The 23,942-nt window shown below is 41.2% G+C and overlaps 1 protein-coding gene across 4 annotated transcripts in view; it reads left to right on the top strand.

Annotated features, from left to right (window-relative positions):
- Window positions 1-23,942, top strand: part of LOC122561588 (ATP-binding cassette sub-family C member 9-like) — a 200,061-nt gene that overhangs the window by 153,222 nt on the left and 22,897 nt on the right. For 3 of the 4 annotated variants that reach the window (XM_043713429.2, XM_043713427.2, XM_087999685.1), the window contains 9 exons: window positions 87-156; window positions 2,213-2,370; window positions 4,307-4,399; window positions 5,939-6,041; window positions 11,086-11,199; window positions 12,021-12,141; window positions 15,759-15,889; window positions 21,388-21,466; window positions 21,831-21,939. In XM_043713429.2, the coding sequence (XP_043569364.1) occupies window positions 87-156; window positions 2,213-2,370; window positions 4,307-4,399; window positions 5,939-6,041; window positions 11,086-11,199; window positions 12,021-12,141; window positions 15,759-15,889; window positions 21,388-21,466; window positions 21,831-21,939 (978 nt within the window). The remainder of the gene's footprint in view (window positions 1-86; window positions 157-2,212; window positions 2,371-4,306; window positions 4,400-5,938; window positions 6,042-11,085; window positions 11,200-12,020; window positions 12,142-15,758; window positions 15,890-21,387; window positions 21,467-21,830; window positions 21,940-23,942) is intronic. The other variant, XM_043713430.2, reaches the window with a different exon arrangement.

Raw genomic sequence — 23,942 nt, 5'->3', positions numbered from 1 at the left:
CAGGCTTCTATGTATTTTGAACTGTAAGCTAGTCAATTCATTGATGCTACTGAGCTTCACATTGTATACTGTTCTTTATTTTTTAGGTTCTTTGACTCAACACCTTTAGGTCAAATTCTCAACCGTTTCTCTGCTGACACAAATATAATAGATCAGGTATGAATGTTAAATATCCCTTCTGCTGGTGAGTATTGTGATGATTTATATCAAACGGCTTGTAGGTAGATGGTTATAGATGAATTTATAAGGTGGTCTAATTAAGTATTGTATCGTGTTAAGGATTTGATAAGGTAGATAGAGAGAAACTATTTCCTCTGATGGGAGAGAACAAGGGGCAAAGCAAAGATATTGTAAATAGTTGTGAAACAGATCAGACATGATTTTACTGAATGGTGGCAATGGTTGGAGGAACTGAGTGGTCAAATCCAGTTCCTATCAAACTACAATGGTATTTGGGAAGTCCCTATGGCCTTAGTAAAATGAACATACAGTTGAATAATGGGCAGTTCAACAAATTCCTTTTAGGAATCAGGCAAGTTGAAATCAGCTAAAATCTTCAATAATTATATGAGCATCAGTTACATCAAGATTATTTTGTATCTTGAATGTCACCTGTCTATTGATAGTATTCAAATCATCTAAACATACAGGGTAAATTCATATAATTAGGCCAAAATACTCAAGAGCTCCGTGTAAGTGAAAATATGGAGCTTGGACCTTCCCATCTATTTTTGTGCCATTCACAAACTTGCTGATAGTACATTCACTTCCATTATCCAAATCATGAATCAGTATTTTATACAATTGTAACCCCAACACTGATCCTGATGTCACTCCACTTATTACAGGTTGCCATTATGAAAATGCCCCCTTTTATCTCAACCATGTCTCCTATTAGTTCTTGATCCATTCTAATATGCTACAAACAACACCAAAGATTCTTCTCGCATTAAGTAGCCTCGTGCAGTGTTATTGAATGCTTTTTTGGAAATCCAAATATATTGCATCTTCTGGTTCCCGTTTATCTGCCCTGCTCGTCAAGAAAGTGTAATGCATTTGTCAGATGAAGTTCCTCTTTCATAAAGCCAGGCCGACTCCGTTTCATTGTATTATGTACTTTTAAATGCTCTGCTGTTCCATCTTTCATAACATTTTCCTAATGAGAAATGTTAAGTCTATAGCTAGTCTATAGCTACCTCGAGAAAAATGCTGATTTTGGGAGAGTCAAGAGAGTTTTGTGGCATCCTCTTGTTTAGCCGGAATGTTGGCCATGGGAAGGATAATCACATAGTGGTGCAACAGGCTGACTCAACAATAGATTGTCTGTACATTCTTCCAATGCACCTGACTGCAGGCAGTAAGAGTGAAGAGTTTCCTGATCAGCCACGCTGCAGAAGGTAGGGGCAAACCCACTGCAATGCTTCCCCCCCCACCCCCCCAAACATAGACCAATCCAGTTTAAATCCAAGCCCAATCTTCAATACAGCTGAAAAGACAAACTTATCAAAAGTAGATGATACAGTTTGAAATACAGCATTAGAAATGTTCAAACTCAGAGACGATTTCAACAACTGGCCTGCAATAGAACAGATATGTAGGTTAAATAAATTGTCTGCTGGTGAGCATTGTGGCAAACTGAATAGACTAGTGGAGATGCTAGGTCATAAAGGATTAAGGTGTCATCTCATTGACATCTTTGGGATGATTAAGGCTTTGATCAGGTAGAGAATGATATCTACTCATCGTTACATTGTGGGAAATGTGGCAGACCATTTGGGGACAGCCTCTCAGTCAAGTGGCTGTTGGCTGAAGTCCATTTCCAGGATTTGAACTCAGACTGATAGTCCACTGCAAAACCGAGAGAGTGATGCAGTGGTGGAAATGCTGTCCATTGGATAAGATAATGATGACAATTATCTAATCTCGGGTGGACTTAAAATATCCCACAGACACGATGATGAGAAAGAGGATGGGAGTTATTTTATGTGTTATGATCAATATTTATCCCTCAATCATCATTTAAAAAGAACAGAGTACTTCGTCTTATCACATTACTATTTTGTGCAAGCTACCCATGTGTAAATTGGATGCTGCCTTTGGTATATTGCAAAATGATTACACTACAAAAGTACTTCCGTGCTCATACAGTGCTTTGAGACTTCGGGCATGAATGAAACCGTATAAATGCAAATATTTCTTTCTTTTTTTCTAGCATATCCCACCGACACTGGAGTCCTTAACTAGATCAACCTTCCTCTGCCTGTCAGCATTAGGTGTGCTCTTGTATGTCACACCAATCTTCTTTACAGCTTTGCTGCCCTTTGTTGTTGCCTTTTACTTCATACAGAAGTACTTCCGGGTCGCCTCAAAGTAAGTAACGTCCACAGTTGGAACTCCTTATTGTTAAAGATTTATGCAATAGAATATGTGTTCTGGATCAGTTAAGGTTTTAGATGCCATGTTTGGACCCCCCCGCCCACCATTTATCTCCCCACCCTGGAGGCTTCCTGCCTCTATTCCTGATGAAGGGCTTTTGCCCGAAACATCAATTTTCCTGCTCCTCGGATGCTGCCTGACCTGCTGTGCTTTTCCAGCACCACTCTGATCTAAACTCTGGTTTCCAGCATCTGCAGTCCTCACTTTTGCCATGTTTGTAAGCAACTTCACTCTCATGTGTGTCCACTACAATCTAAATGGGAAAAAGCAGCCATTGAAAGAGTTTTTTTGAAGAAATGCAGAGTGGTTGGCAAGGTTTTAATTGTTTTGGTTTTGGTTTTAATTGTTAATTTTTCCTTTTGTATTAATGGTAATGCAACTATGTTTAATTTCATCTATCCATAAAGTATCACAGTTAAACTGTGACAGAGGCAATGTGAAATTAGCAAGAATTGAAGCTACAATTTTCAAAAATAAAAATAAATTGCCTTGTTTTTCCAGCAGTTCAAATAATCTTGATTTTATAATTTGAGGTCGGGAACTTGAGTTAACCTCACCTGAGATGAAATGCAGCTAGTGCTGGCATTGGATGTGTCTCTTTTCATAGCCATTCAGCCCATTGAGTCTGCACTGACTCTCTGAAGACCATCCCACCCCCCACCCCACCATCCCTGCATTTCTCATGGCCAATCCACCTAATCAGCACATCTTTGGACCATGGGAGAAAACCTGTGCAGACACTGGGAGTATGTGCAAACTTCACACAGTCATCTGAGGCTAGAATCAAACCTGGATCCTTAGTGCTATGAAGCAGTAGTGCTAACCACTGAAACACCTTGATCCCTCGGATCCCTCATCCAAAGCCAAGTTCCCAACCTCAAATTATAAAATCAAGATTATTCGAATTGCTGGAAGAACAAGGCTATTTATTTTTACTTTTGAAAATTGCAGCTTCAGTTCTTGCCAAATTCACACTGCCAAACTGTGACACTTTACGGATAGATGAAATTAAATATAGCTCCATTACCATTAATACAAAAGGAAAATTTAACAATTAAACCCAAAAACTAAACCATGCCAACCACTCTGCATTTCTTCAAAAGACTCTTTCAATGGCTGCTTTGCCCATTTTGATTGTAGTGGACGCATGAGAGTGAAATTGCTTACAATCATGGCATCTAAAACCTTAACTGATCCAGAACACACATTCTAGCCTTGCCATGCTATTTGATCTTTCGCCATGACCTAACTCCTCCAAGGCCTGAACCCTTACTTTGCCCTTGAGGCCACAGTGTGACATCACTTCCTATAGCACCAGTGGACTGCCCCCTGTCTGGTGCAGGGTACCAATTATTAAAAAAGTTAGTAAAGTAAAAAGCGTAACAGACTGTCATATTTTGCCTGATGGCCTTGAGCCCACAATTTACTGACACCGAGGCAAGTGTGTGACTAACCGATCACTGACAAGATCAAAATGATGTGGAGGTGCCGGTGTTGGACTGGGGTGTACAAAGTTAAAAATCACACTGGTTTAACTGGTTTACTTGGAAGCACTAGATTTCGGAGCGCCACTCCTTCATCAGGGGTTGTGCAAAGATCAAAATGTGACTTGACATGTAATGCCCTTTGTTAATTTTGGGATATATTGTTGCTGAAAACTGTTCTGGACCTATTCAAAAAGTTCACCATTTTTCCAAATGTATTGTTCGATTTATCCCAATTTTGATGAAAGTTGAAATCCTCTCTGAAAGCCACTCTGCCTTTTGCAGATGTTAGTTTAATCTTCTCAATACAAAATGACTTACCAAGATGTACAACTGTAGATGGAAAGTCTTGTTGTGCCTTAACCTTTTCTCTCCAATTTGTGAAGGGATCTTCAGGAACTCGATGACAGTACACAATTGCCTCTATTGTGCCACTTCTCTGAAACGGCAGAAGGACTTACAACAATCCGTGCATTCCGGTAAGGCAGTAATTCGGAGTTTTGGGTAATTGTCCTGTGTCACAAACTTTCTGCACTGAATGCCACATCTGTTGCAACCAATAAACACCTTGAGTGACATCCACTTCAGACATATTAGTACTCACCTTAGCAATGAACATGGGTGCTGGCTTTTGTGAATCCTCTCCCTTGTGCCTGCCTAGTAATCTCAGCAGTGGATGTCCTCCTCAGCATTGAACAAATGCAGCATCAGCAAGGTAAGTAACTCACCTCCTGAGTTAAAGTCACATGTCACTCCCCACTTGCCTGGATTGGTGTAACCCCAATAACACTCAAGCTTGACAACATTCAGAATGAAGCAATCCACTTGATTGACACTCTATCTAATACACACAACATTTGAATTCCTGAACCACTGGTACACCATTGCAGCAATATATACCATTTACAGGAACTCAGCAAAGCTCATTTGAGTCCTTCTACAACATGCAACCTCTACTACTTAGAAGCACAAGGGAAGCAGATACCGTCACCTCCAAGTTGCCCTCCCAGCCACACACACCATCCTGACTTGAAGTTATATTACCATTCCGCCACTGTCACTGGGTCAGAGTCCTGAAGTTCCCTACCTAATAGATGGTGGGAGTACCTACATCACATGCCGTGGTTCAAGAAGGTAGCCCACCACTAATTTACCATAGAATCATAGAATCCCTACAGTGCGGAAGCAGGCCATTCAGCCCAATAAGTCTACACTGACCCTCCAAAAGGTAACCCATCCAGAGCCACTGTGTGTGGTTTGGAGGGGAATGTGCAGCTGGTGACATATCCATTAATCTACTGCCCTTGTCCTTCTGGATAGGGATCACAGGTTTGTAAGGCACTGCCAAAAGAATTTGAGTGAGTTGCTGTACTGCTTCTTGAGGGCAAGTGGAGATGGCCAAAAAACATTGGCCCAGCCTGCGATGCCTACATCCTATGAACAACTAATTCAAAAAGGGCTAAATTTGGCCAATTAACAGACAACTTGAGGACTACAGCTGGAAGGGCTTCCACCCTTCACTGATGCCATCCCTGCCAACTGGAGTATCAGAGGAAAGTTGGGGGTCAGCAGGGAGGCAGACCACCTGCTTTATTTTAAGAGATGCCCCCAGACCTAATTATATATGCTAGGGTGGGGGGGCTGGGGGTTTGGAATAGAATCCATCCAACCCATAAGTCTGACTGCATCCATGGAGAGAAACAAAGGTGATGTTTTAGGTAGAAGCAGAAACATGTCAGTGTTGCCAACCACAGGGTGTGTGCCAAATAGATGATGACGCAGAGAAATTGGCTTTTATTAGTCTTTCTGTGAAAAGCAAGGGTAATTTTAAACCATGCAGGGCCCCATGTTTGGACATGGGTGAGATGAAAATGGGAGAAATGTACAACATATGTGGAAAAGCAAACTCGAGCAAGTGGAACAATGGCTGCAAACCTGTGGATGTAGTTGATATATGGAGCTTAGAGAAATAGCAGTCACAGAATGATTAGAAAGTAAGGACTCTGTTTCTATCGCAGACATGAGACCAGGTTTAAGCAGCGTATGCTGGAGCTCACAGATGCCAACAACATCGCCTACTTGTTCCTGTCAGCAGCTAACAGATGGTTGGAGGTCAGAACGGTATGACGGGAGAGATTTATACTCTTAAAATGTTTGCAATCGCAAGTAAACTAACAAATGGTGTGAGAAGCTTTAAGAATTGAAAGCCAATGTTGCAGAGTTTAAAAATAGCACAGGCTTCCTTTTATGTCTCAAGTCGATGAACATTTGCGCAGCAACCATCCATATTGTTCTCAGTTAGAAATCGTCAAGCCAGGTTTTTTTGATACAAATATCAAGTGTAACTTTACTTCAGGATGACTTGTTTTCTTGAAAGATGTTAGGACCTAGGATAATGTTTTCTCTTCATGTTGTCTGGTTCAAACATAAATTTATCAAGAGATGATGTAAAATATATGTTCTGCACCACTGAAATTTCAGATCCCAATAATATCAATCGTGACTCAATGTTACCACAAGGGAGAATTTCAAACAAAATCTTTGCTGCTCTGTCAAGTATAGCTATTCTTTTGATAATAATGAGCAGCTACAATATGTGCTTTTATTTAATCATCCTATTGAAGTATCGAGGCTTCAGATCTAGGCAGCTTAAGGAATTCTTTCTTCATGTATTAATTGTTGCAATATAGAAGGACTACATATTTGTACTGCTCTGGACTGAGCTGCCAGAGGAAGTGGTGGAGGCTGGTACAATTGTAACATTTAAAAGACATCTGGATGGGTATACGATTAGGAAAGGTTTAGTGAGGTATGGGCCAAATGCTGGCAAATGGGACTTGATTAGGTTAGGAGATCTGGTCGGCATGGATAATTTGGACCGAAGGGTCTAACGCTGGCAAATTTGGTAGAACAAGACTTGAGTTTTGGTGAAGCTTATTTCTTGCATTCATCAAGTCAATTCCAAGGATTAACAAAGTTAAAGGAAAGAACATTTATACTGTATGAGAAGAGAGTGGCTGATAGGTTAGGAAGTCAACTCTGACTTCAGAATGCACCAGTTAATGATGACTGACAGTTAACTGTCATGCTTTGTTTGAATTTTAAACCAGGTGGGTTGACTCTGGTTATTCTCTGAAAAATGGATCACAAAATGCCTATCACCTATAGCCTTTCCTTTCCAACATTTTCCTTGTTTGACAATGCATTGTATTGGCATTAGTTTAATGATGGCTACATCATGTGACCATAGAAGGCAATTAATCTGCAATTAGGGTCATATAGGTTTTAGAGTCCTGCAGTACAGAGACAGGCCCTTTGGCCCAAACTGGTCCATGTTGACAAAATGTCCATCACCACTAACCCCATTTCCCTGCATTTGGTCCAATATCCTTCTAAACCTTTCCTATCCACATATTTGTCCAAATGTCTTTTAAATGTTGTTAATGTATCCTCCTTAACCACTTCTGCTGGCAGCTCATTCCATATGTATACCATCCTCTGTGTAAAAAATGTTGGCCCTTAGGTTCCCTTCTATTCTTCCCCTTCTAACCTTAAACTGATACCTTCTAGTCCCAACCCTGGGAGAAAGACTGAGTGCATTCACATTCCCCATGCCTCTCATGATCTTATACACTTATGTAAGATCCCCGCTCAGTCTCCTAAGCTCTAAAGGAAAATGTCCTAGCTTGTCTGATCTCATTGGAGGAATACTTATTAAAGCAGTGAAATGGTATTGACAGAACTATTACTTAAGTAATGATGTGTCCTAAACATCAAATGTTACAAAGCAACACCATTCAAATAGTGGAAAATGAGGCATTAGACTGATTCCTGGAAGAGGTTGAGGAAACTGATCTATATTCTCTCGAGTTTAAAAGACTGAGAGGTGATCTCATTGAGATATACAAAATTCTTAAAAGAGTTGGACTTGCAAAAGATGTTTTCCCTGATTGGAGGTCAAGAACTAGGAGACACAGTCTCAGAATAAGGGGAACGTGATTTAGGTCTAAGATAAGGAAATGTTTCTTTACTCAGGTTAGTGAATCTTTGGAATTCTCTACCCCAGAGGACTGTGGAAGCTCAATCATTGAACAACTTCAAAATGGGGATTGATAGATTTTCTGATACGAAAGGTATCAAGGGATGGGGATAGGCTGGGAAAATGGATTTGAATTCGATCATCAGCCATGACCTAGAATGATAGGGCAGGCTGAAAGGCTGGATGGCCTCCTGTTGCTCCTGTCTTTCTATGTCTATGATTGGTCTTTGGGAAGTAGATATTTTAGACAGCAGTGGTATCCTGGGAAAAGTCTAATTATTGCTGAGGTAGTTGGTTCTCATTGGATATGAGCGACATGGTAGGGAGCTAGGCTCACTTAAAGAGATCGCATTCTCATGCACCTACTCCAATCATATTGAGTGCCGCCTGAGGATGACCTGTGATCTCCATGGGAACAAATCTTAGGAGCAATCACAAAGTTTGTAAATCTCTGTATGATAGTTGAGTCCATTTGATACCCAGCAAGTTGAAGCCAGTCCAGAGACCTAGATGGATATTGGCTTTCAAGGCTTCCTTGCTTAAGTTATGCTTGATTATGTAAGGTTGCTCTGTCATTTCTTCTTTCACAGGAGGCTTCAGTGTAACTGGAAGTCTCACTTGAGTTGTCCCAGAATCACAGAGATCTATAGATCAATTGTGCACAGATGCACATGTATTAACTACCTCTAAATCCAGCATCAGAGACAGAAAGCTTTTGTATGAATAAGTGAGGGGTTTGCCATTTTTCACAGGTAGAACATATCTCCAAGTCAACAAGTTATGGATTACTGTCTCACTCTGGAACCTTGCTCACAGATCGTAGGTTGAACAAGTGCTGAACTGCCAAAGGTGTCAGACCATGGCAACAACTTCCCTCTCCTGTTGGATCTGAAAGCCCCTAGCACTATTTGTAGAAGACCAAGAGACCTCCCCTGGTGTCCAGTGAATATCTACGCTTTTACCAACCTCACAGAAACCAGTTCATCTGATTGTTACTGAAAAATGCCAGAGATCACAGTAGGACAGACAGTATCCATGGAGAGAAAGCAAGCTAACGTTTTAAGTCTAGATGACTCTACATCAGAGCTGAAATGAAATGTGGAGGGGGCAGCATTTATGCCATAGTTGTGCGGGGGGGGGGGGGGGGGGTGTCAGGTGGGTTTGGAGTGCTGGGGGAGAGAGGATGTTGATAGTTCAGATTAAGTGATCATAATGTGAGAACAGCCGAACGATGGTGTGTCTAACTACCAGACTGGAAAGAAGACAGACTCATTGGGATGGAAGGGGGGCAATCCATTCTCCCCCAATACTCCAACACCACCTCCACCTACAACTATTGCATAAAAGCTGCCCCCTCCACACTTCATTTCAGCTCTAATGAAGAGTCATGTAGACTCGAAACGTTACTTGCTGTCTCTATGTAGCTGCTGCCTGACCCTTTGTGATCTCCAGCACTTTTTGTTTTCAGTTCAGATTCCAGCATCTGCAGTAATGTGCTCCCTCATCTGATTGCTAGTTTACTACTATTTCTAGAACTGGCTGTGTGCAAATTGGCTGGCCCATTGCTTACTTTGCAACAGTGACTACACTTACAATAAATGTATCATGTTGATTATAATGTGCTCGAGGTCCTGGTGAGCACAGGAAAGTTTCTATAAAAATGTAAATCCTTGTGTTTCTTGTGGGAAAACAGCCACCTTCCTTCAAGAGAAGATTTAGTGAGAACTAACATTGATGGTTGTGTTGCTGATCAGGAACACAAGATGTATCATGCCTCTGCACTGGAACAAGCGTGCATTCCATGCTCACTCTGCCCTGATCTACATCATGTGTCCACCTCAAACAGATTATTTCCTCTACAATAGGTATGCATATCACAGACTTTCAGCATTGTTGCTACCCATCATTCCTGCACTGGCTTTTCACATGAGCATTGAACCAATCTCCAGTTTTTTGCCCATACCCTTGCACATCATTTCTATCCAAATAACCATCCAATGCCCCTCTTGAATGCCTCAATTGAACCTGCCTCCACCACATTTCCAGGATGTACATTCATGTGCTAACTACTTGTTGTGTGGAAATGTCTTCTTTCATGTAACAACCTGTTAAACAGCCCGCACCCTGGTTTTGCAAATCACTTTAAATCTATACCTTCCCATTCTTGTTCCATTTGCGCGCAGGGACGGTTTATCCCTATCTAATCTATCCAGCCTGCTCACAATTTTGAAAACCTCTATCAAATCTCCTCTTAGCCTTCTTCTGTCCAAGGAAGACAGCCCCACCTTCTTTAATCTATCCTCATTACTGAGGTTTCTCATTCTTGGAGCCATTCTTGTCAATTGTATCTACACTTTCTCCATTGCATTCACATCCTTCTTAAAATGTGGCATGCAGAAGTGGCACACATAATATTGAGATCTAACACATGTCTTATACAAGTTGAACATCAGCTCCTTGCCTTAGTGATCTTAGTGATCTTTCCCCTTATTAATAAAATGGAGGATACCCTATGCCAGTGGATCTCAAACATCTCAGTATAAAGACATATTTCAATGAGAGAAGCAATTCTATGGCACAGCCACTCTTGTTCAGCAGAATTGATTGCTCATAAACATCACATTTTCTTGCCAAATAAAAGCAACTTACTGCGGATGCTGGAATCTGAAACCAAAAGAGAATGCTGGACCTGCTGAGATTTTCCAGCATTTTCTCTTTACATTTTCTTGCCATGTTGGTTACAGTTTTACTCGTGATTTGCAACATAGTGAATAAAACAAGCCAAATAAGGACCAAATACATTCATGTTTCAAAACCACCAGACACATACCCATTTTCAAAATGTATTTTTTTATAACTATTCGTGGACCTAAATCTGTTACAAATAATGTATTCCATTCAGGAGTCTGAGTTTTGCAAATAGTACTTCATATTTGTAACAATGTTTTTCAAAGATATATTTTTAGTGAATAATTCATCTGACATATAATTGAAATGAAATGGATCAGAGCAAAATGTACAGTCAAGTAAATTATCATTTACCAGGTTAGTGGGAAGCCTGTGGTAATTGTAGAGAGCTTCTCGCATTACAGTAAACTGACACTTTCTTCCTATTGATTTGCATAGGACTATCTTGGTGCTTACATTGTCCTCACTGCTGCTCTAGCTTCCATAACATATTCCCATTACTATGGTCTTTCATCTGGTTTAGTGGGATTTGGCCTTACCTATGCATTAACGGTAAGTAGTCCCATTTGCCTTTGTCAGCTATAAACACCCTCCAAATCCTGATACTCCATCTCCTTGGTTGCATTAGGATCATGTCTGATGTTACAATCTCCCCCTAATTGGGTCAGAATGCAGATTCAAACTGATCATTTCCAAGATATTTTAATTAGATTTGTATTCAATGCAAAATTAATTGTTGGATCTGTCAGTTATATGGCATTCTTTGGCTTGTTGTTTTATGGCAGGTTTTATCATTTAATCTGCTTTTCAAGGATGTGGTTGACTCTAAACTGCCCCCTGGGTAATTAGAGATGGGTAATAAATGCTGGCCCAGCTAGCGACACCTGTTAATGAATAAACCCGACTCGAAGTCAAATTACACGGAGAGATTAGAGAAACTATGGTTGAAATCCTCAAATCTTATATAGCTAAGGAGTGATTTGATCAATTTTTTCAATGTATTAAGGATAATAGCTAATGGATGGAAGGTTGGCTTTCATGATTCTTGTTCATTCCCAATTATTGAAGTTTCATCTTAGCTGGCCATGCCTTCAGTCTGGAATTCCCTCCCCACACTTCTCAGTCTGTCTACCTCACTTTCGTCCTTAATGTCTCTCCTTAACCCATTCCCTTTAGAATAAGCTTCTGGTAATATAACCTAATGTCTCCTGAAGTGACTCTGTGTCATACTTTATAATGCATTTATGAACTATCTTTAGATATTTTATTACATTAAAGGTACTACATAAATACAAGTTACTATTGTTCACTGTGAAGCACTTTGGGTTGTCCTCAAAGACACTGTTTAAATGATTTTTTTTTCCCTTGTATAGGTTTGTAATTACCTTAACTGGGTAGTGAGAAATCTCGCTGATTTGGAAGTGCAGATGGGAGCTGTGAAGAAAGTCAACAGTTTCCTGAATATTGAGAGTGAAAATTATGAAGGAACTATTGGTATGATTTACAGATAAAATCTATCCTTTGGAACATAAACCTAGAAGTAAAAAGAAATAGCAGAAAGAAGTGTTCCAGTTCCGGTATACTGCAGTACTTCATTTAGCGATACATAAAAATGGACTTCATAAAATTGATATATGTTGATATTCTCTAATTTATAAACATTAAGCACATCAGGTAAAATTTTATAATAGTTATACTGCTGAAACTAATTCTTTTGGCACTCTAATTTGCTTGTTAACTTGCTAATTTGGCAATTCTTTATTTGTGAGCATAGTTGATGGGTAGCCAGGGCTGCATTAGCCAGAGGACGTCACAATTCTATCCTCACCTATTTCTCACTTGCTTGCACTTTCCAGCAGTCCCTGGATACTAACCAGCAGTAGGAACTCAGTAATGTTTTTTAGCCTCCCTTAACCCTACATCTGTTCCAGTTGACTACTGTACACAGGTCAGGAATCTGATATGATGCTTCCTAGTCAATGTGGCTTAATTGCCCCACTGACAGATAAATTTATCATAGAGTCATAGAGATGTACAGCATGGAAACAGACCCTTCAGTCCAACCCGTCCATGCCGACCAGATATCCCAACCCAATCTAGTCCCACCTGCCAGCACCTGGCCCATATCCCTCCAAACACTTCCTATTCATATACCCATCCAAATGCCTCTTAAATGTTGAAATTATACCAGCCTCCACCACTTCCTCTGACAGCTCATTCCATACACGCACCACCCTCTGCGTGAAAAAGTTGCCCCTTAGGTTTCTTTTATATCTTTCCCCTCTCACCCTAAACCTATGCCCTCTAGTTCTGGACTCCCCGACACCAGGGAAAAGACTTTGCCTATTTACCTTATCCATTCCCCTCATAATTTTGTAAACCTGTATAAGTTCACCCCTCAGCCTCCTATGCTCCAGGGAAAACAGCCCCAGCCTGTTCAGCCTCTCCCTGTAGCTCAAATCCTCCAATCCTGGCAACATCCTCTTAAGCTTCACAACATCTTTCTGATAGGAAGGAGACCAGAATTGCACACAATATTCCAACAGTGGCCGAACCAATGTCCTGTACAGCCTCAACATGACCTCCCAACTCCTGTACTCGATACTCTGACCAATAAAGAAAAGCAATACTTCACTATCCTATCTATCTGCGACTCCACTTTCATGGAGCTATGAAGCTGCACTCCAAGGTCTCTTTGTTCAGCAACACTCCCTAGGACCTTACCATTAAGTGTAAAAGTCCTGCTAAGATTTGCTTTCCCAAAATGCAGCACCTTGCATTTATCTGAATTAAACTCCATCTGCCACTTCCCAGCCCATTGGTCCATCTGGTCCAGATTCTGTTGTAATCTGAGGTAACCCTCTTTGCTGTCCACTACACCTCCAATTTTGGTGTCATCTGCAAAAGTAGAGGTGTGTAGTTATTCTATTTCACACAAAATCTATTCTTGTTTGGAGCTCCCCTACGTAAGGGGGAGATTCCACAATTCCATGCCCAGAGAGGAACCCCTTTCCCAGGAAAACTGTACAGTAATAGTTCTGAGAAAGAATCTTCTTGGATTTGAAATGTTAACTCTGTTTTTCTCTCCACAGATGCCACCAACCCTGCTGAGTTTCTCCAGCACATTTCCGTTTTTATTTCAGATTTCCAGCATCTCAGTATTTACTTTTACTATATTATTACAACACAGTCCATTGTATATTTAGAAATGCAACCAATGTTATAGATACTGAAAACAACAAATGCTGGCAATCACAGTGGATCAGACGGAATCCATGGAGAGAGAGCAAGCTAATGTTTTGAGCCTAGATGATTCTTCGTTAGTATATATTATAGTTATACAGAGTTCTGGTCATACCCTCTCTGAGTATTGCATGGTTCAGTTCAGTTCTGACCAACCTCAGAAACAATATGTATGCCTTGGAGCAGAGATTCATAACAAATGATACTGGGGTCAAAAAGACTAAGTTCTGAGTTCGATTGGTAAACTAGGCTTGAATTCAGTTGTGTATAGTAGATTAATGATGCAGTTGTGCTGTTTAAATTTTCCTGAGATATACTATGGTACCAAAGAATGGTAACGTTGTAAATATTACATTGTTGTTCACAACCATTGAGGCAGACAAAGATGGCAGTCCCAGGCCAGACTGGCAAAGCTTTTAAGACAGTTTTACTGGAGAATATCAACAGCAATTGGGACAAGTTAACACCATGACTACTCACTCAGTATCCCATTGGGCAGCACTTCAGCAGCAATGTGGAGATGAAAGAAGTAATGAATCATCCAACAATCTAACATAGCTCTCACTCCTGCACACTTATCAGTGAAAATGACATCCATTCAGTAAAGCCATTCAGAACTTTTAAACCTTCTCATGTGTTTAATCTCTTTAAAAAAACGGATGTTACAGGCAGACCATAGCGAAATGCAGCAAGACCCAGACAATATCTAGGCTTGTGCTGAAAAGTAGTAAGTAATATTCACCCCACACAAATGTGAGGCAATGACCATTTCTAATGAGAGAATTTACCATTATCTCTTGACTTCAATGGCATTATCGTCACTGAGCGCCTGCACTTTTGGCACCCCATGTGGTTGCAGAAGGTGGTGGGATATGGATGTTAGCATTCACAAGAAACCACACTGTGCTAACCATATAAATACAATGGCTACAAGAGCAGGTCAGAGACTAGGAATCTTGCAATGTGTATCTCACCTCCTGACTCCCCAAAACCTGTCCATCATCCACACAGCACAAGTCAGGAGTGTGACTGGAATACTCCCCACTGGCCTGGATGAGTGCAGCTCCAACAATACTCAAGAAGCTTGACACCATCCAGCAGCCCGCTTGATTGGCTTCACATCCACTCCCTCCACCACTGACGGTCAGTAGCAACAGTGTGTGCCTTCTACAAGAAATTCACCAAGGCTGCTTATACTGCACCTTCTAAATCCACTTCCATCTAGAAGGACAAAAGCAGCAGATACATGGAAGCATTGCCACCTGCAAGTTCACCTCCAAGCCACAGACCATTCAGACTGTGAAACAGCTTGGTTTCTTCAGTGTCACTGAGTCAAAATCCTGGAACTCCCTCTTGAACAGCATTGAAGGGTCTACCAACAGCAGTTCAGGAAGACAGTTCACCACCACCACCTTCTCAAAGGGTGGACAAGTGAGGATGGACAATAAATGCTGACCTACCAGCAACCCTGCATCCCACGCATAAATTATTTTAAAAACAGGTATTGTTCTGGGTTCGTTTTTGAACCTTACCTCTCTCAATTTGCTAGAATTCCTCCAGATCTAAAAACAAGAAAGAGTCCACACTGGGAGGGTGAACAATCATAGATTATACAACTCAGTCTGCAGGTGCCGGTTATCACCTGCAATTTCCCTTACGGCAAGTTCTAGAACCTAGTGTGTGTCACTTGCCTGAACAGTGGGAGAGAAAGTCAGGAGGCAAGTTGGTCTGAACTGCTTATGTGTGAGTTGATTTAGAATAATTAGCAGTGGATGGAAACAAAGTTCTGAGAACTTGTAAAAAGCCTGAACTAAGATCACCTGTTTGAAGTTTTATATATAAGTTCTACATCTTCACTTTTCATCCAGACCCTTCCCAAGTTCCAGAAGACTGGCCACAGCAAGGAGAGATAAAGATTCAGGATCTCTGTGTTCGATATGACCCAGCTCTCAAACCTGTTCTTAAGCATGTCAAAGCCTACATCACACCAGGTCAAAAGGTAATTACAAGAGTCTTTCAAACCTTGTTGTTTAATGGTCCTTGTAAGAAGTTGGAGAACTGTTGCAACCTCATCGTAGACAATGGGGCAAGTGCAGCACTGCACAGGGAAATGGAAATGAGAGAGAACCACAGACATCAACCAGGCAAATACCAACAGCCAGGATTAAAGACATTTCAAATTCAAAGCTCGGGTTTGGCTTATATCTCACTGTTGATTTGTGTAATATGCTGCGTTGGAGCAACAGATGAACAGTACTGGTAGCTGTTTATTTTGACAGCTTTGAGAGGTATAGATAAAACGCCACTTTTCCCATTAGCAAAGGTGTCAACAATTAAGGGGCATGAACATAAGGTAAGAGGTAGAATGCTAAAAAGAGGATTGAGGAGCAATCTTTTCACCCAGAGAAATCTTAAACCCACTGACTGAAAGGGTGGATGAATCACCAAACTCTCGTTAACATTGAAGCAGTGTTTAGATACTCATCGGTGTTGTCATCACCTCCAGAGCTATGGACCATGACTGAAAAATGGGGATAATATAGTCAGATCTTTGTTGATTGGCATGGATGTGAAGGCCCAATGGCGTCTTGTGCTGTAAACATCTATAACACTATGAAAAGGCATTCAGCCATAATCCCACAGATGGCAGTGTCACACCATTGGCTCTTCAGTCAAGGACATGGACCAAATGTCTGAAGCTGTGGTTCATCTAATACTGAGCAGACTGACTATTTCATCATCAGTAGGATAGACAATAGACAATAGACAATAGGTGCAGGAGTAGGCATTCAGCTCTTCAAGCTTGCACCGCCATTCAATATGATCATGGCTGATCATTCCTGATCAGTATCCGCTTCCTGCCTTATCTCCATAACCCTTGATTCCACTATCTTTAAGAGCTCTATCCAACTCTTTCTTAAATGAATCCAGAGAGTGGGCCTCCACTGCCCTCTGGGGCAGAGCATTCCACACAGCCACCACTCTCTGGGTGAAGAAGTTTCTCCTCATCTCTGTCCTAAATGGTCTACCCCGTATTTTTAAGCTGTGTCCTCTGGTTTGGAGCTCACCCATCAGCGGAAACATGTTTCCTGCTGCCAGAGTGTCCAATCCTTTCATAATCTTATATGTCTCAATCAGATCCCCTCTCAGTCTTCGAAACTCAAGGGTATACAAGCCCAGTCGCTTCAGTCTTTCAGTGTAAGGTAATCCCACCATTCCAGGATCTAACATGTCTCACCACAGTCTAACATGAGAAGCTGAGTAATTGGCCCTATCCACTCTGAATTTTAGAGGAAGAGAGGTGATCCATAAGATTCTGGAAGGGCTAAATAGGATAGATTTTGGATTAGTGGTGCTGGAAGAGCACAGCAGTTCAGGCAGCGTCCGAGGAGCAGTAAAATCGACGCTTCTGGCAAAAGCCCTTTCTTCGGGCAAAAGCCCTTCATCAGGAATCAGTTCCTGATGAAGGGCTTTTGCCCGAAGAAAGGGCTTTTGCCAGAAGCGTCGATTTTACTGCTCCTCGGACGCTGCCTGAACTGCTGTGCTCTTCCAGCACCACTAATCCAAAATCTGGTTTCCAGCATCAGCAATCATTGTTTTTTACCTATATAGGATAGAAACTGTCAGGGTCTTTCTCTGCCTGGATAGGCTACAAATGGCCACAGTTTTTGGATAAGGGGACAATGATTTTGGATTGAACAAAGCAGAAATTTCTTCACTCAAAGGATAAATCTTTGGAATTCAACAGGTCCAACAAAAGCCTAGAGGGTTGCAGATGCAACATCAATATATCTATTTAATACCGACATGGAGAATTTTTTTAGATTAGATTACTTACTTACTGGAAACAGGCTCTTCGGCCCAACAAGTCCACACCTACCCTCTGAAAAGAAGCCCACCCAGACCCACTCCCCTACATTTACCCCTTCGCCTAACACTACAGGCAATTCACCTAACCTGCACATTTTTGGACTGTGGGAGGAAACCAGAGCACCCGGAAGAAACCCACATAGACACGGGGAGAACGTGCAAACTCCACGCAAACGGTTTCCTGAGGTGGGAATTGAACCCGGGTCTCTGGCACTGTGAGGCAGCAGTGCTAACCACTGTGCCACCGTGTTTGGTCTTAAAAGAAATTAACGCATACAGAGAGTAGATGAGAAAGTGGAGTTGAGTCTAATGATCAGCTTTGAATTCTGTCCTTTGTCATTCACACCCCACCCTGACACTGACCCTATTTGTAAGTGCACTTTAATATTTGTGCATTGTCCCTTAGTGCCACGTGCTGGTTATCATTAGCCACCTCGCATCCCTGCAGTCATGCCTTGTTGTTCCCCCTTCTAAACTTCATCTCACATGAATCCTTCACTTACTCTCACTGTCAGCTATTCCGTTTAAAGCACACTCTACAACCTCACTTAGACAATTTTCCAGTGTACTGGTTCCTACATGGCACAGCTCCCTTTTTCACTGTAGTGGTGCCAGTGCCTTATTCATCAATGCCTATCATAGAATCCCAACAATGCAGAAAGAGGTCATTTGGCCCATCAAGTCCACACCAACCTTCCAAAGAGTATCCAACCCTCTCTATCCTGTAACCCCACATTTATCGTAGCTAATCCACCCAGCCTGCATGAACCAGGACACTATGGGCAATTTGCCTTTGCCAAACAACCACCTAACCTGTAGTACATCTTTGGACTGTGGGAGGAAACCCGCACAGACACGGGAGAAAGTGTAAAGTCCACACACAAAGTCACCCGAAGCTGGAATTGAACCCGGTTACCTGGTGATGTAAGGCACCGTGCTGCCCAAACTATCTTGCATTTATCTTTCAACCATATGTTCGACTCCTTGATCTTATTTACTCTGGGCCAAATCTCCCAGCTGAGGAAGGATTCTTTTATAACATTTATGTACATTAATTTGTATCAAAAGAGCCATGTCTCTTGGGGGATTTGGGTTCAAACTTCTCTAAAACCACGTTATAAAGTATCAAATGGTTGAGGTTTTGCTCAGTGCAACCAGTGTTTATGGTAACATGGAGAGCCAAAGAAAAATAGATTTCCAAATACCTCTGCACTTATTCAGACACTGCACAAAGGCACATACTTGGTTTTCAGCCAACATTGGTATTGTGGAAAGTGTACAAGGGTTTAATGATATATTTAAAAGACATAAAAATTAGAAGCATTGAAATACAGCTCTGAAGTTCCCATGTTCTTGGTAAAGATCCCACCCAGTGTATTGTTACTTTTCCAACAGTTAATCTTTGCAAAGTATGCCAATTATTTTCACTGCACGCACCCACCTCCCCACCCCCACCCCCACCCCCATTCCCGAATACCAGGATTTGATTGTGAAAGGACAAACAACATCAAAGCAATCGTGACAGAAAAATTAGATGCTAGTCCAGATAACTGATGGACCAAAAATCCTGGAACTCCATCCCCAACAGCACTGTTGGTGTATCCACACCAAATGGTCTGGTTCAAGAAGGCAGCTCCCCACCAGCGTCTCAATGGCAAATTATATTGATTGCAATGAGGTCAGCCAGGTGGACCTCATAGAATAGGAGTTCCCTGATTGGGGCTGTTAATCTGGTCCAAACAGAGAGCCCTGGCTGATGGATAATAACAAGAGGGTCAGAGATTCTGCTCACTCAGAGCTGGCTCTGAGGGAGCCTGGTCAGTGCCAAGGACTCTCCACCTATAAATAAAAGGTGACTTGGTAACCAGCCTGTGTAGAGTTATTTCACAAATAGGGATGGGATGGTCAATAAATGCTGGCCCAGCCAGCAACACCAGCATTCCATGAATGAATAATAACATAATAATGTGGCTTTTAATGATATCTTGCATACTAATCTAAAGGGACTAATGGTTGGCTGTATCTTGGTGGATGCAGCCAATCCAACTGAAGAAAACCCATCTTTATATAGTATCTATTCATGATCGTCAGGACATGCGAGTGTGAGCCAATGAAATATTCTTAAAGTGACATTCATTGTCTTGGCAGCCAAGAAAGATAATAGCAGATTAATCGATTTGGTGATGATCATTGAGGGATAAATAATTTTAAAATTCAAGATAAAAAAGGCATAAGAAAACTCAATCTGACCCCCATCCAAAAAGCTGCACCTCTGTAAGTAACGTATTCCCTCTGTAATGCACTTAAGTGACAACCTGGATTATGTATATTTTCACAACATACACCGTACTTTCTCAGAATGTTTTGAAATAAAATCTTTTCCCAGCTTGTCTAATTTGCAACCAAACAAGGTTCTCTGTGTTTAACCTCTTTCACATAAAACCAAGGTTGACACTCCAATGCAGGTAAAAACAAGGACTGCAAATGCTGGAAACCAGAGTCTAGATTAGAGTGGTGCTGGAAAAGCACAGCAGGTCAGACAGCATCCGAGGAGCAGGAAAATCGACGTTTCGGGCAAAAGCCCTTCATCAGGAATGGACAATGCAGTACTAATGGTGTGCTGTATTGTTGGAGATGCTGTCTCTCAGAGGAGGTGGTAAACTGAGGCCCCATCTGCCTTTTCAGGTGAATGTAAAACATTCCAACATTTCAATTATAAAACAGGGTTCTGGTTACCCTGGGAATTCTGGCCACATTTGTGCTTCAGTCAACATCATTAAAAACCGAGTACTCAGTCCTTGGTGTGGTCGGATGGTTATGATTAAATGATTTCTCTTTCTGACTGGCTGACTCTGGTTTCAGTTCCCAATTGGTGAATGAAAGGGCTCCATCAATCTGTAAACTGTACCAATCTCTCAACTGGCAAAACATAAAATACTCAGTCCAAGGTTTGCGTGGAAATTAGTCACAATGTTTCCTATGCTAAAATAATGATGACACTTCAAGAATATTTCATGGGCTGTAAAGTGCTTAGCGATATCGAGGGACAGTGAAAAATGATAAACACAAGTGTCTCTTTTGGTAATGACCTCTCAAAATCTCAGACAGAGTAGACAAGAATCTATCTCACAATGCAGAATAGAAACAAGTGATTTCCATCAATGGAATTCACTGAGCATTCAACATCATTAAATGTAAAATTCCTTTCTTCACTCAATTCACAATTTTGCCATTTGTCACTTTTTTTGTCACACATTTTAATTTTTTTTACCCTGATTCCCAATCTTCGCGCAATTTTTTGTTTTGTTTCACTACAAATTGATTTTAATAACAGCGGCTGAAGGATATCGGTCAGGATGTAAGAAAATAATTGTCTACATTCCCCATTGCTTTCCTTTATCCTTTCTCCTGAACCTTGAACACAGGAATGATATTTGATATCTCACTTCCAAATTATCACACAATTAATATATCTATTAGCTCCAGTGAACATATCTGTTTTGTCCCTGCTGCGTTAGATTATACAAGCTTATTTTCTGATTGATAAAATTTACACGGTTAACACAAATGAAAAAAAAACACAGTCAAGGTTTCCGTGTACATGTGTGCATTGTGTTTGTTTTCCAGGTTGGGATATGTGGGCGTACTGGCAGTGGAAAGTCTTCCCTATCCCTGGCTTTCTTCAGGATGGTGGATATATTTGAAGGTTAGTCCAGCCATTGATCATGCAGTCTCTCAGTGCTGTCATGAGGTAAAATTTGTGGTAAACCTCTTATTACTGCAAGAAAGCACAACATTCTCTCAGTCACTGATTTACAGCTTAAGTGGGAGTCACCTAGTAGTTGTAATTTATGATTAAATGGTTTCTCTTTCTGACTGGCTGACCCTGGTTTCAGTTCCCAACTGAAGGGTGAAAGGGCTCCATCAATCTGTAAACTGTATCAGTCTCTGAACTGGCAAAACATAAGCAAATAGCTCAAGTAGCATTGAACTCGAGAATGACTTAGACTCTGTGAACAAAACATAATCCATTGTGGGTTTTAACTTTGTGCTTTATATTTATATAATAGGTAAAATCATCATTGATGGGATAGACATCAGCAAGCTCCCTCTTCACACTCTACGCTCCAGACTTTCCATTATTTTGCAAGACCCTGTTCTTTTTAGTGGATCCATTCGGTAAGCAAGCTCTTAACTGCAATGCTGGCTCCATGGACATAAGTGTTCTGTGCTTAGTCTTGGAAAGCAGCCCAGGATATGCCATAAATAGGAATGGTGCAGCTGTTCAGCTGCTATATGTCAAACTGAACATTGCCGTTAACATTAAGCACAGAATCTCATTGCAATGGAAATGTTGAATGTCTGGGAGTTAAGAAGAAAGTTTGATGTAAGAACTGAGAGCACTTCTGCAATTCCTTGGCCCTTTCCAAGTATCTCACAAGGAAAGCATCCCTCACCTACTCAAAGTAATCTTGCCTGTCAAAGCCTTTCTACCATGGGTCTTAAAATCTCTGTCACCCAGACCATGTTCTCCTAATTAAGTACTTGTCTAAACTTGGATGGAGATTTGCCAGTGAAACTGAAAGTCATCTTCCTGCTGTCAGGACAAAACAAGAGAGCAAAAAAAAACTATTCATGACTGATAAGAATGCTGTTCTTTTAAAAATCGAACAGGTATCAATGACTCTCTGATCGGAAAAACACAATTCATGCAACAATTGACTGAGTTTTTGGATTAGAACATAGAACATTACAGCGCAGTACAGGCCCTTCACCCTGGATGTTGTGCTGACCTGAACCAACCTGAAGCCCATCTAACCTACACTATTCCATTTCCGTCCAATGACCAATGCTAGCCATCACCATCTGAGGAAAAAGGCTCTCACTATCCATCCTATATAATCCTCTGATTATCTTATAGTCTCAATTAAGTCACCTCTCAACCTTCTTCTGTCTAACAAAAATAGCCTCAATCCTTCAGCCTTTCCTCATAAGACCTTCCCATCATAATAGGCAACATCCTGGTAAATCTCCTCTGCAACCTTTCCAATGCTTCCACATCCTTCCTATAATGCAGTGACCAGAACTGTACACAATACTCCAAGTGCAGCCACAATAGAGATTAACAGACTATGCATCTATTTTCTGTAATTCTCAGTAGAATTTCTATACCATTATCCCATTGTAAAGGATACACCTTGAAATTGATAAAGTGTGTCATTTAATCTCTTTTTTATGAAATGTGATTATGTCTGCAGGAACTGTGTTTGGTTGGAAATCCTATCAGATCGTTTGGCATAGTAGTAAGAGACAGTGAGGAATTTACAGGAGCAAGGGGGTATGATAGATGGCAGTTAGAGGAAGGGAGAACAACCGCAGATACTGTCAGGTAAATGGGTTACCTCCAGGAAAGGTAGGAGAGGGAGGCAGGTAATGCAGGGGTCTCCTGTGGCTATCCCACCTCAAACAAGTTTGCTGTTTTGGGAGACATAGGGTGTGATGGACTCTCAAGGGAATGTAGCACAAACAGCCAAGTTGCTGGTACCGAGACAGACTCTAATGTAACAAGGTTCCAGGCGATCGATTGTGTTAGGGAACTCTCTAGTCAGAGGCACAGACAGAGCGTTTCTGAGGCCAACAGCAAGAAATCAGAATGATGCGTTGCCTCCCTGGTGCCAGGATCAAGGATATCTTGGAAAGAGTGCGGAATATTCTCAAAGGGGAGAGGGGCCAGCAGGAGGTTGTTCTGCACTTTGGAACTAACGACATAGGAAGAGAAAAGGACAAGATTCGGAAGGGAGAGCATAGAAAGTTAGGCAGGAATTTAAAAAGTAGGTCCTCAAGGGTAGTGCTATCTGAATGCATGCTGTACAACTCTCTGTCTCTATGACTGTAAGTGCAGAATGCTTGAAGGAACCTATTTTTACAAAATTTACAACATTAGGATTTTTATCACTTCATATTTGAATCTAATTGATAAGCGATTGATTGCTGTAATTAATCAAGAACTTAATAACAATTTATATTGTATGATTATTGAGAAAGTGAATGAGATAGACTTTGTTAGAATCACAGAGATGTACAGCACAGAAACAGACCCTTCAGTCCAAATTGGCTATGTTGGCCAGGTATTCTAAATCAATCTAGTCCCATTTGCCAACACTTGGCCCATATCCCTCTAA

This window comes from Chiloscyllium plagiosum, unplaced genomic scaffold, assembly GCF_037043375.1.
Source record: "Chiloscyllium plagiosum isolate Xiang-an unplaced genomic scaffold, Cpla_swu_hap1 HiC_scaffold_23, whole genome shotgun sequence".
In the NCBI taxonomy this organism is placed as follows: Eukaryota; Metazoa; Chordata; class Chondrichthyes; order Orectolobiformes; family Hemiscylliidae; genus Chiloscyllium; species Chiloscyllium plagiosum.
This window is presented reverse-complemented; position numbering and strand designations above follow the sequence as displayed.